At 44.5% G+C, this 12,103-nt stretch overlaps 1 protein-coding gene across 11 annotated transcripts in view; it reads left to right on the top strand.

Moving 5' to 3' along the window:
- The window catches only part of GLYAT (glycine-N-acyltransferase), a 57,910-nt gene extending 47,006 nt beyond the window's left edge, over positions 1-10,904 (top strand). For all 11 annotated transcript variants that reach the window (XM_036220377.1, XM_016119015.2, XM_036220374.1 and 8 more), the window contains 4 exons: positions 541-648; positions 5,443-5,569; positions 6,866-7,034; positions 8,948-10,904. In XM_036220377.1, coding sequence (XP_036076270.1) covers positions 541-648; positions 5,443-5,569; positions 6,866-7,034; positions 8,948-9,350 — 807 coding nt within the window. In that variant the 3' untranslated portion in view covers positions 9,351-10,904. The remainder of the gene's footprint in view (positions 1-540; positions 649-5,442; positions 5,570-6,865; positions 7,035-8,947) is intronic.
- The last annotated feature ends 1,199 nt before the right edge of the window (positions 10,905-12,103 follow it).

The following is a 12,103-nucleotide window of genomic DNA, read 5'->3' as shown; positions in this document are numbered from 1 at the left end:
TTTATAAAATGCATGTTAGTTCCTCCATATCGTAGAATGCTATGTAGTCATTAAAATCAATGTTATTTATTGAAAAAGAAATGAGTAGAACATAGTTATTCAATGGGAGAAGCATTTAGAAATCCGTGTATCTGAACATTTTCATTTTGTAAGATTCGTTGTATGTGTGCATGACAAGGGGGAAATCTATTAAAAGATTTTTCTTTTTTTTTTGCCTTTTTAAAATTGAGGTCTAATTGACATACGACATTAGATTAGTTCAGGTGTATTAAATCCTACAATGAGAAGTCTCGTGACTTTTATTCATAAATTTTATTGGTCTGAATATTTTCCAATATGCATATTTTTTAAAAGATAGATATAATTATACACATATATATCTTTATGCAAAAAACTATTAGTTCACAGAAATGCTCATTAGATACCTTTCAATTATAAAATGCCAGGATTACATAGAAATAATCCCTGTCATGATCAAATAAGATACTTTGCCATCTTTTCCCAGTATACTTACCCTCCTGCCCTTTCTGGATGCTGCAGGTGTATGGGACCGTCTCCTCCATGAAACAAGGAAACCCATTCAAGCTAAAGGCCCTGGTGGACAAGTGGCCTGATTTTAATACAGTGGTCGTCCGCCCTCAGGAGCAGGTAAGGTGCCAGATGAGTGATGAATAGGAATTTATGTTCGCATTTGCTATGTGCCTCTCATGCACCTGACAGTATGGTAGATCCCAGGGACATAGAAACGGATCACTGTGATGGCAAACAAATACCTGTTCTCAAAAAGCCCGCGGCCGGGAGGAAAACACAAGTGAAGTCCATGGATAAATAAGGACGTGGTGTGAAATGCGCAGCAACAGGAGAATGAATAAGCTAAAGAAATAGGTGGAAAGCTTATTAAAATGATTTGCGGTATGTTTTCATACTCATTAATCATTTTAGTTTGTTTTCAAGGCAGACCCCCAGACAGCACCCTGCTGATGCTGAAGCCCAAACACGCTTAGTTATTTCTTGCATCCAGTTTATAGGAAGAGAGACCGCCAATGGAAGGTTGTGCTAATTTAAGATTATGTTGATGAAATAGACAAGAGGTTGATCTTTTATTAAAGATATCGAAGAAAGACGTCCCAGGCTAGACATCTATATTGTAATAAGCCAGACTCTAGTTCTATTTTATATATACATGTGGTAGAGATTGTAAGGGAAGGATCAGACATGCTTCCTAGTGGACACATTACCAAAACTGGATGTTAAAGATAAATGTGATTTTTTTCATGGGCTGGCAGGGCAGGAAAAAGCAGAGAAAATGACCACCCTGCTGTATATTAGATCCCCAGAACTAATTCATCTTATAACTGGAATTTTGCATCTTTTGACCAGTATCTCCTCATTTCTCCACCTCCCAGCCTTTGGTGACCAACCATTTGACTTTCTGGTTCTATGATGTGGTGTTTTTGGATTCCACATGTGACAGAGATCCTATGGTATCTGTCTTCCTCTGATTTAATTTTCTTTTTGATTTGTTTTCTGACCCAGTGGTTGCTCAGAAACGTGTTGTTTAACATCCACATATTTGTGAATTTTCCAGCTTTCTTCCTGTTATTGATATCTGGATTCATACCATTTTAATCTTTAAATTGGCCATGACTTGTCCCGTGAGCTATCGTATGATCTATCCAGGAGAACGTATCACGGGCGCTTGAGGAGAATGTATATTCTGTTGCTTTTGAATGGAATATTCTGAGTACGTTAGGTTTATTTTTCCGGATAATCTATCCATTGTTGAAAGTGGGATATTAAAGTCTCCAACTATTATCGTTGTATTGTTTTCTATTTCTCCCTTCAGATCTGTCGGTATTCATTCACTTAACATATTTAGTTGCTCCAATGTTTAGTGCGTATATATTTAGGATTGTTAAATCTTCTTGACGACTCGACCCCTTTATCATTATTTAATGATCTTCTTAGTCTGTGGTTACCATTTTTGGTTTAAAGTCTCCCGTCCTATGTGACTAATACTACTCTTTCTCTCTTTTGATTTCTGTGAGTATGATAAATCTTTTTTATTCTTTCACTTTGAGCATTTGCTTTCCTTAAAGCTGAAGTAAGCCTCTTATAGGCATCATGTGGTCAGTCTAGTTTTTTATTTATCCAGCCACTTTATGTTCTTTGATTGGGAATTTCAACCTACTTACATTCAGAGTAATTATTGACAGGTGGAAACTTACCGACGTAGCTTCTCGTTTTCTGCTGTTTTGTTCTCCCTTGATCCTTTCTTCCTCTCTTGCCGCCTGCCGCGGTGGACTGATGGTTTTCTGTGCCAGGAAGCTTCATTTCCCTTCTCTTTAGCATTTGTAAATCTACTGTAAGTGTTTCCTTCATGGCGCCATGAGGCTTACATAAACTTTGAAGTCACAATTTACGTTTTTTGTACTTGGTGTCCATTACCGGTTTATTGCAGCTATAGCTATTTTTAATGCATTTTCCTTTAACCGTTAGACTAGAATTAAGTGGTTAAAGCACCAGCGTGACACAGTTTCAGAGTACTCTGAATCTGACTACATGCCTACATTTCCCATGGTGTTGTATATTTTCATATGTGTTCACGCTTTTAATTAGCATTTTTACATTTCGGCCTGAAGAAGTTATTGTAGCATTTCTTACAAGGCAGGTCTAGTGATGGTGGGTCCCCTCGGCTTTCGTTCATTAGGGCGAGTCTTTACCTAGCCAACGTTTCCGAAGGACAACTTTTCTGGATAAAGTATTTTGGGTTGGCAGTCTCTTTCTTTGTAGCGCTTCGTCAATATCATCCCAGTCTCTCCTGGGCTGCAAGGTCTCTGAGAAATCTGCTGGTGGCCTTAAGGGGTTTTCCTTGCAAGCTACAAGTTGTTTTTTTTTTTATTTTTATTTTTATCTGCTTTTAATATTCTCTCTTTGCCTTTTGTTTTTGACAATTTTGTTACGATGCGTCTTAGAGAGGTTCTTTCTCAGTTGATTTTGTTTGGTGACCTGTGAGCTTCATAAACGTGGACATCCAAATTTTTACTGAGATTTGTGAAGTTCTCGGTCATTATTTCTTTAAAGAATCTTTCTCCGCGCCCCTCCCCTGGCCATTTTTTTTCTCTTCTATTCATCCAATAATTCACAAATTGGTTGTTTCGACAGCATTCAATAGATCATGGGGCTTTCTTCACTCTTTTACATTCTTTGTCTTTTTGCTCTTCCGATTGGATAATTTCAATTGATCTGTCCTTGAGCTCACTTTTTTCTTTCTGCTTGGTCAAGACCCCTGTTGAGGCTCTCTATTATATTATTAAGTTCAGTAATTGTATTCTACAGCTCCAAAATTTCTGGTTTTTAGAATATTTTCTATCTCTTTGGCAAACTTCTCGTTGCGGTGGAGTCGTGTTTTCCCCCATTCTTCATACTCCCTGAGGCCTCATATAGGTGCCCATACACTTGAAGAAGCCGTCACCTCTTCCAGACTTCATGAACTGACGTTAGTAAGTAAAGACCTTCACCTGTGGGTGAGGGCACTCTGGAGTGTGCTTTGACCTCAGGTCTAACAGTACAGGGTGCCACGTGCAGGGCATGTGGTGGCACCAGGTCAGGGAACATGATGTCTCTTTGGCTCAAGCCACTGGCATTCACAGCATCAACAGCTGTGTAATCTTTGGTGAGCACTGCAGGGGGTCCACAGTGGCTGCCGAGCTGTTAAGCGGTTCTCAGTGGCACCTATGGCACTAGCCTCTAGGGGCCAGGACAGGCATCAGTGCTGGCTGGAGCCAGGACCCTGCACACAGAGCTGCAGGGGTCAGCTTCAGGTGCCTGTGTAGTGGCAGGGGCCAGTTGCAGACACATACATAGCGGTGGGGGCCAAGGCAGGAAGCAAGAGCCAGGCCAACTGCGCATATCTGTGGGAGCCCTGGCTGCTGGCATGCTCATGCCCCTGCTGCTGATTCTTGCCATGGGTACATGGCAGTGGAGGCTGGTGATGAGGGTCAGACTGGGGGGATGAGATGCACCGCTGGAGGGGCTAGCCCTGAGTGTGCTAAGCAGTAGGTATCAGCTGCGAGCAGTTCCCTGACTTCATCAGGGGCCAGTGGAGGAGGGAGTGAGGAGGGACTCAGATGGCTGGCATTAGCGAACACTGATATCTGTGTGGCAAGAGCTGGTGAAGTCTGCAAGGGGGCCCCCACCACCATGCTGGCCACTGGCAAAGCGGCTGGTTTGCCCGCAGAGCTGGGTAGTCGGAACGACCGGTTGCTTTGGCTGCATGGCTGCTCCTGGGAGCCCCGACTTTTCTTTCTTGTTTCTAGCCGTCTCCGCTTTGCCGGTCTTTGTGGGATGAAACAGAAGTACGACCTTTGTGTGGGGCCCCAAAAGGCTGGGGAAGCTGGTCGCCCACTTTCCTCTTCCTTTGCTGGTGAGGGGACTCTTCGTGGCTGGGTAGTTCTCTGGAGGTGCTGAGCAATGCTGGCTTGGTGGGTGGGGGACGATGCAGGCAGAATGAAGCTGTCTTCCTTCTCTTTCTGTACAGTTATTCTCAGGTGTTTTCGTTCCCCTGTGCTGCTGAAGTTTTTAAGTGGAATTCCAGAGTTTTCCTAGAGCTGATCTTTTTCATAAAAAGCTGTCTAATTGTTATCTTTTGGGTGGCAGAGGGAGAAGGCTGGAGTCTCCTACACTGTCATTTTGGTGACATCACTCTTAAAAATAAAGTTTGAGCAGCAGTATCCTTGCTGAATAGGAAGTGTCCTTTTGCTTAATATATTCTAGATATTACAGAGGAAAAGAGCTTTCTGATTCTATACTGGGCGAAATAATATTTTCCCTCTTACCTAGTCCTACATCTTCAAGTAATTCGTGGTTGGGTTCAATAATTTTTCTACATATATTTGAATATGTTTGCTTACTTTTTTTGATAGAACTATAGTCTGTTCAACAATAGTAAGATGTTTATAAAGCATATTTGATTCATCATGCTTTTCTTTGGTTTCTTCATTTATAGATGGATACTCAAATTCTGCTACCTGCATCAGTTTTCATAAAGATATGTTTATGAACCATATGTTCTAAAAAGCTTTGCACGAGAACAAGATTTATTCTTTTGGCCAAAGATTTTGCTGGTCATTGGCCGAACCTCTAACTTGAGATTTATAGAGAGGGAGAACAATAATTGTAAAGGGGTCATTTTCGTTTGAAATTTTAAAGCAATCACTGAGTTAAGAGTAGTTTCGTTCAGGACATTTTTCATCATTAATTGAATAAAGAAGTTCCTTACCTCACAATATAAGAAATTCCTAAACAAAGACAATACACCACCAGAAAAAGATGAATAATTTAGTATTTAAAAATATTATAGTGTAATGGAACCCTGAAAACCAGTATGGTAATCACAAATACAAATATTTCGGTTGATACGACTTTTCGTAACACAAACAGGAGATGACAGATGACCTTGATCACTACACCAATACTTACCAGATCTACTCCAAAGACCCCAAGAACTGTCAGGACTTCCTTGGCTCACCAGAAGTCATCAACTGGAAACAGCATTTGCAGATTCAAAGTAAGAGGGTTGGGGTGTGTGTCAGCTGCTCACATCCCCCATGTCTGCATCTCTGGGGTCCCTTTTCATCTTGAATAACACCCCTGCCTCCCATAGATCTTTGCTCCAAGCCCCAGACACTCAGCCTGCTGGCCATTCTTTCCCTCGGCGGCCACCGCCTCCACAAAGAATTAGAACTTGAAACCTGCAGTGTATGGAGTTCACAAAGGAAATCATGGGTGATATAATTTCTTAATAGCTATGGACTCGTGATTTATTCTCCAAGACGTGTGAGAGAGCATGGCGTGGGGGCGGAGCCTGCCCTGTGTTTCGCCATTCTGTCATATTCACGACGGAGGGATTTACCGATTAAGAGCATCTCTCTGGAGACAAACTACCTGCGATTGCGACCTTGTTGGGCCTATTCCTAGTTGTGTGATTTATGGCAACTAACAACCTCTCTGTGGGTCAGCTTCCTTATGGATAAAAATAAGGATTATGATGGCATTCAAAACATTCAGCCATTCAAAGACTACATAAGACCTTGAATTAGAAAATGCTTAGCACGCACTATATCTGATTTTATCAGTTAGGATTTCAAGCCATCCCAAAACAGTGACGTAAAACAACAAGAATTCATTAGCTCACAGTTGCGTAGGTCAGCAATTTGGACCGGACTCGGCTGGAAGACCCTTCAGTCAGTGTCTCCTAGATTCGCCCATGCGATTGCGCTGAACGGGGCTATCCATGAACTGGTGGGGCTAAGTCGGTCGCGGGCCCGAGTCTGGCTGTCGATGAGAGCTTCGTTTGTGCTGGCTGTTGCCCATGCTGACGGGAGTGAACCGAGCAACACGTCTGAGTCACGGGCCCCTCGGTGACTGTCTCTTCTCAAACTTCGTATTAAACCACATTTCCTATTGCTCCCTGGGGCCAAAGCGGGTTTCGTGGCCAAGCCCAGAGTCATTTCGGGAGGGAAAATGGGCATAGTGAGGAAAGAAGAAACTGGGATCATCGTAGCAATGATCTATGGTACAGAGTGCACAGAATTATTCGATAAATTGTGATTGTGACATTTCCACCTCGTCTCCTTTGACAGTCATGACTGTTTGTGATGTGTTCAGGAATTATAGCGTTATCTCCATTTTAAATTTTAAAAATGTGGGAGCGATTTAACCATGATCCTACAGAGGCCATGTCATAACTGAACATGAGGTTCGAGGACTCGAAACCTGCAAAGGTCCCAGCTCTCAGGCAGCTTTTCCCTGACGTTGAAATGAGCAGTGATATCTCATATTATTCCTCATTTTCTTCATCGAGGTTCACAGTCCAGCCTGGATGAGGTGATAAAAAATCTTGTAGCTGTCCAACAGGGCCAGGTCAAGCATACACAGTGCTTCCTCTACATGAACTTTCAGTCAGCCAGAGAGCTGCTCCCCTCCCTGCTGGATTGGAAGTTGCTGCCCGAGCCTGGAAAATTCACTTCCATGTAAGTTTGGCAGAAGCCCCTCTGCTCTGTTCGCATCTCTCGCAACCACAGGAGCCCGTGGATTCGTTTTCTGGGACTGCTGCGAAAAAGCACCACGAGCTGGGGTGGCTGAGAGCACAGAAGTGTATTCTCCCTAAGGGACCGGAAGTCTGACGTCAAGGTGTCAGCAAGCCTGCGACCCCTTCCAAGCCTCAAGGGGAGAATCCGGCCTTGCCTCTTCCGGCTTCTGGTGGCTCTGAGCATTCCTGGGCTTGTGGCTTCATCGCTCTAGCCTGATTTTGCCCTCACATGGTTTTCTCCTCTGTGTTTGTGGCTTCTCTTTTGTCTGTTATAAGGATTGCTGTTGGTTTATGGTCCCTGATAGTCCAGGATGATTTCGTGGCGAGATCCTTTGTCTCTTTACATCTGCAAAGACTCTTTTTGAAATAAAGTCATATTTTCAGGTTCCAGGTGGACATATCTTTTGAGTGGACACGCCCTTCAGCATGCTATACCTTCCTACTTCTCCAGATTTTGCTCGGGTTTTCCACAATCCATTTTCTGCAATGCTGCTAAAGTAATCTTTTTAAAAATGTGAATTGGACCATCTCCTGCCCCTCTTAAAAGATTCTAGTACATCCCAGCTCAGCTTGAAATAACCCTGGTTATGCCAACAACGTGAAGTCACTTCCCACTTATTTTCCACAAATGACTTAGTTTTATGCTCTTTGTAGCACTTATGATTATTCGAAGTTAGCTAACTTAGTTAACTTACATGCTTATCTGATGTTTGACCTCTTCCCAACAATATCGCAACCCCCACCCCCAGAGCAGATGCCTTCTCTGCCTTGTTCATTGATAGGTCCTCAACAGCTACAACAGTGTCTGACGATATAGTGGGTGCTCAATAAATACGTATTTAGTGACTTCACGTCACAGATCAAATGTTTCCCAATAAACGCAATGTCAACAAATCATATATTTTCTCCATTGATGTCTGGTCTAACACTGAGTAGACCTGAATACTGACGGCAGAGATGTGACCTGGAGACACCCAAGTTCATGACCTTTCGTGGATTGATAGGCCTGGAAAAGCTTTGTTCACACTGGATCCCACACTATACCTGAAAAGCACCTCCAAATCTATAATCTCATTTGATTCTCTTGTCCATCCCATGAGACAGACAAGGTAGGGGATATTCTCCCCTTTGTCCTGGTAGAAAACGGGTTCCAATGGTGACGTAGCTTGTTCAGTTCACGTGGATGGTGGAGGCATTCCTGGAGCTAGAATCTCGATCTCCTCATCCCACAGTGTGGCCTCTTTCCAGGACACACCCCGAAGACCCGCGACACCATGGTGGAAGCCTGCAGACTTTAGTGCTCTGTACTGTGGAGCTGCCTGCTCTCCAGAGCATGGCCTCTCTCTGGACTGCAGCTTCCCCACAGCAGCCAAGGGCCCCCTGACACCAGCATTCCAGGACTCTCGGCTCTGGCATTATGTCTTGCTGGCATGTGCTTTGGAGCGCTCATTTATTTTCTCTGAAACTATTTCTTTCTACATAACATGAGGACAAGATCACCTGCCCTATCTAGCTTGGAGGGGTACGGCCAAGGCCAAGTGAAATCATTGCAGCCAATTTCTGTGGGGCACTTACTAACTGCCAGGTGCTTGTTCGAAGCACCGATAGCCATTGGCTCATTTAAACCTCACAACGATTCTAAGAGGGAGGTGCGATGATCATCTCTATTTATTAGATGAGGAAATGAGAGGCAGTAATCAGCCCCACGAGCAGCCAGGCGATGAACCCAGGCAGCCTGGCGCAGAGCCCCTGGAATATGCTCCTATTTGCCTGTCAGGACAATCCGGGGGGAAACAAATATACTTCACAGTGTGCGATGTATTATGGTCTGCTCTTCTTCCTTGTTCCCAATAGCAACCAGGAAGTGTTTAAACTCTCATCTCTGGATGTCACCCATGCTGCCCTGGTGAATAAATTCTGGCATTTCGGTGGCAACGAGAGGAGCCAGAGATTCATCGAGCGCTGTATCCGGACCTTCCCCTCCTTCTGTCTGCGGGGACCTGAAGGGACCCCTGCGTCCTGGGTCCTGATGGACCAGACAGGAGAGCAGAGGATGGCAGGCACCGTACCTGAGTACCGAAGACAAGGTCTCATCATGCAACTCCTCCATACCCAGGTGCAGACCCTGGTCCAACTTGGCTTCCATCCATATTGCCACGTGTATAAGGACAACCACACCATGCAAAGAATGATGCTCAAAACGCAGAACATCTCCATGCCCTGTTACTGGAACCAGTGGAAATATATGCCTCTGTGAGGCAGCCTTGCACACACAACTGGGGACGTGGCTAGAGGAACAGGTGGGTAGATGGAGAGAAAGAATAAACTGTCATCAGTGGTAGTGGAGCGGTCTCTGGGCTCTGGGAAGTGGTGAGGGATGAGGAACAGGAAAGCCTCATCTCTACGCTCACAGACTCAACAGAGGTCCCTTAGCTCCCTTGGTATGAAGCAAAGCAGGCATTCCTGCGGCTCAGATGGTCCCCTGGGCCTGTTTCCTGGATCTTTGTCACCCTTGATCACCAGTTGCATTTGTTTCTGCATTGTTCTTCCTGGAGTCTGATCGCTGACTCTTGCCCATTTGCCAGGAGGTGGTGCTATTTTGTGATTTCCATGATTTTTCCCCTCTGCATTTCTACGGTATGTTTGTTGGGTTTTGTTTGTTTGTTTGTTTTTGGCAGGAGAGTGGCCTGCCTTCTGGGCAAGTCTTTGCAAGATTATCCTTTCCCAGGTCACTTCTTAAGCCTTATATTATAATCATAAGAAATATATTCCATGCACACACACACACACACACACACACACACACACACACTATATAACTTGAGGGTGTAATGCAAATGAAACATGTCAGATGGAGAAAGACAAATACTATACGATTTCATTCATAGGTGGACTTTATTAAAAAAAAAAAAAGCAATGAACGCACAAAACTCATAGATGCAGACAAAAGATGAGTGGTTCTCAGAGGGGAAAGAGGTAGGGGGAGGGCAGAATGGGTAAATAAATGAGGTCCATTGTAAGATGGCAGGTGGCAACGCCCTCTGCGGGCGAGTTTGCTGTGGTGCACGCACACGTCGCATGCTGTACCCCTGAAACTTCTAGAGTGTTACGAATCAACGGTACCTCAATTAAAGAAGAGAGAGAGAGAGAGAGAACAGACGAGTGCCCGGTGAGAGCTCTGTGTGGCACGCTTTGCCACAACCGTTTGCTGAGCACAGGGAGAGGTCCTGCGCTCATCAATGCACGGTGGTGAACGGAACAGACGGTTCCTGACTGTACAGACCTAATATGCAAATCAACGACGGAAAGAGACACGGATCACAAGTACAGCCATATAAATGAAGATCTCCGTACAACTTGTGGTGCTGTATAGGAAAAAGCGGAAGTAGCTACGAATTCCCATGAGGCAGACTCTCACTTTACCTGAGGTTGCAGGAGCCTTCTCTAGAAAACGACATGGAAGGATGTTCTAGGCAGTGGTAGAAGGGAGGAGATGTGACTTTCTGTGCTTTTTTTCCCCCTTAGTATCCCCTCCCCGGACCCCCGTGGCTCTATACATAAAAATTACCACATTGAGTATATTCTCTACGCTGTACTCTGTAGGAGATGACATTTTTAAGAGTCTCGGTTTTATCCTGAAGTGGCCGTGACTCACTCAGGTTAAGTCACTTAAACACTTGCACCACTGTCCTGCCTAGCTTACAGATGTATTCACAAGCAAATGACCTGCTTTCTGTCAAGAGTGTGCTATAACCTGTGAATTAAATCTCATTCTTTAAAGTAAATGCCAATAATAAAGCCTGGAACCCTCCTTGCAGCTTCATGGTGTCTAGGGCATTGGGACAGGTCTGAAAATGACATTACCCTCTCTACGTCGAATTGAGTCGCTTCTCCTCTTCGGTTCCTCACCCTTCCTTCCTTCTTCCGTCCCCACTCTCTACTCTCTACTCCCTTTTCCCATTCCCTTTCAACTGCCATATCTTCTTTATGGATAGAAATTGTGTTCATCCCGACTCTGACACAAGTATCGCAAAGGAATGAGCCCAGGGTCCAATAAGAGAACAGCCATCCCTACCTGCTCCTGTGGCCAGATGAGGCCCGTGTTCAAATTATGCCACCTGTCCACCGGCACCTGAAGCTCGAATGGGTTCCTCTGGTTTGTATGAAAAATGGTACCGTAAACCTGTAGCAGCCCAAAGAACAGGGAGAGTCAAGGCACTAGGAGAGGACGACAGAGCAACATGTAGCTGTGTATAAATCTAGACATAAACTCAGAGACACTAAGGGCGGCCAGGGGTTTGTGTGCAGCATGTTTTCCAAGTGGTTTCTGCTTGGATGCTTTGAGTCACGGGGAACTCACTGCCTTCAGAGGCAAGCCAGTCGGTCCTCGGGTAGCTCTAGTTTTAAAGAGACTTGCTGTCTGATTAAGTGGTAATTTGTCTCTTTCGTGATTTCTTTTTTTAATCTCAGTCTGGGGCCATGTAGAATCATAATTCATTTCATCCTATGGAACTTCATGTGATTGAAGGCTACTGCCTTCGTTACTATTAGGATTACTTAATTAGCATTTCTCACATGCCAGCTATGATCCTAAGCACTGAACTTACAATATCTAATTTAATTCTGATAAGTATCTGAGGAGAGACAGGTACTCTAATTATTTCCATTTTAGAATTGACAAAACCGAGACTTACTTAGAGGCATGAAATAGAGACATTAGATCCACGTGGCTAGTTAACTCCAGATGTACTCGTTCTACTTAACCCACCATGATGAAAGTTAGGGGGAAATACTGAGAGAAAGACACACTCCCGGGGGTCCTATTTGTTAGAAACGCAATGGGGTGAAACCATGGCTTCTCCCTTGCAGACTGGCCTGACTTCTGTCCGGTTCCAGGCTGGGGAGGCTGCGGCGGTGTCTGTCTGCCTGTCGGAGCTTGGCTCCCAACCTTCCTGAAGACAGTACTGCAGGGACAAGGATGCCCTCTGGAGTCTGAATCAAGGCTCTACT

Source organism: Rousettus aegyptiacus, unplaced genomic scaffold, assembly GCF_014176215.1.
Source record: "Rousettus aegyptiacus isolate mRouAeg1 unplaced genomic scaffold, mRouAeg1.p scaffold_m13_p_5, whole genome shotgun sequence".
NCBI classification, from domain to species: domain Eukaryota; kingdom Metazoa; phylum Chordata; class Mammalia; order Chiroptera; family Pteropodidae; genus Rousettus; species Rousettus aegyptiacus.
The sequence above is the reverse complement of the archived record's forward strand: the minus strand, read 5'-3'. Positions and strand labels throughout refer to the sequence as shown.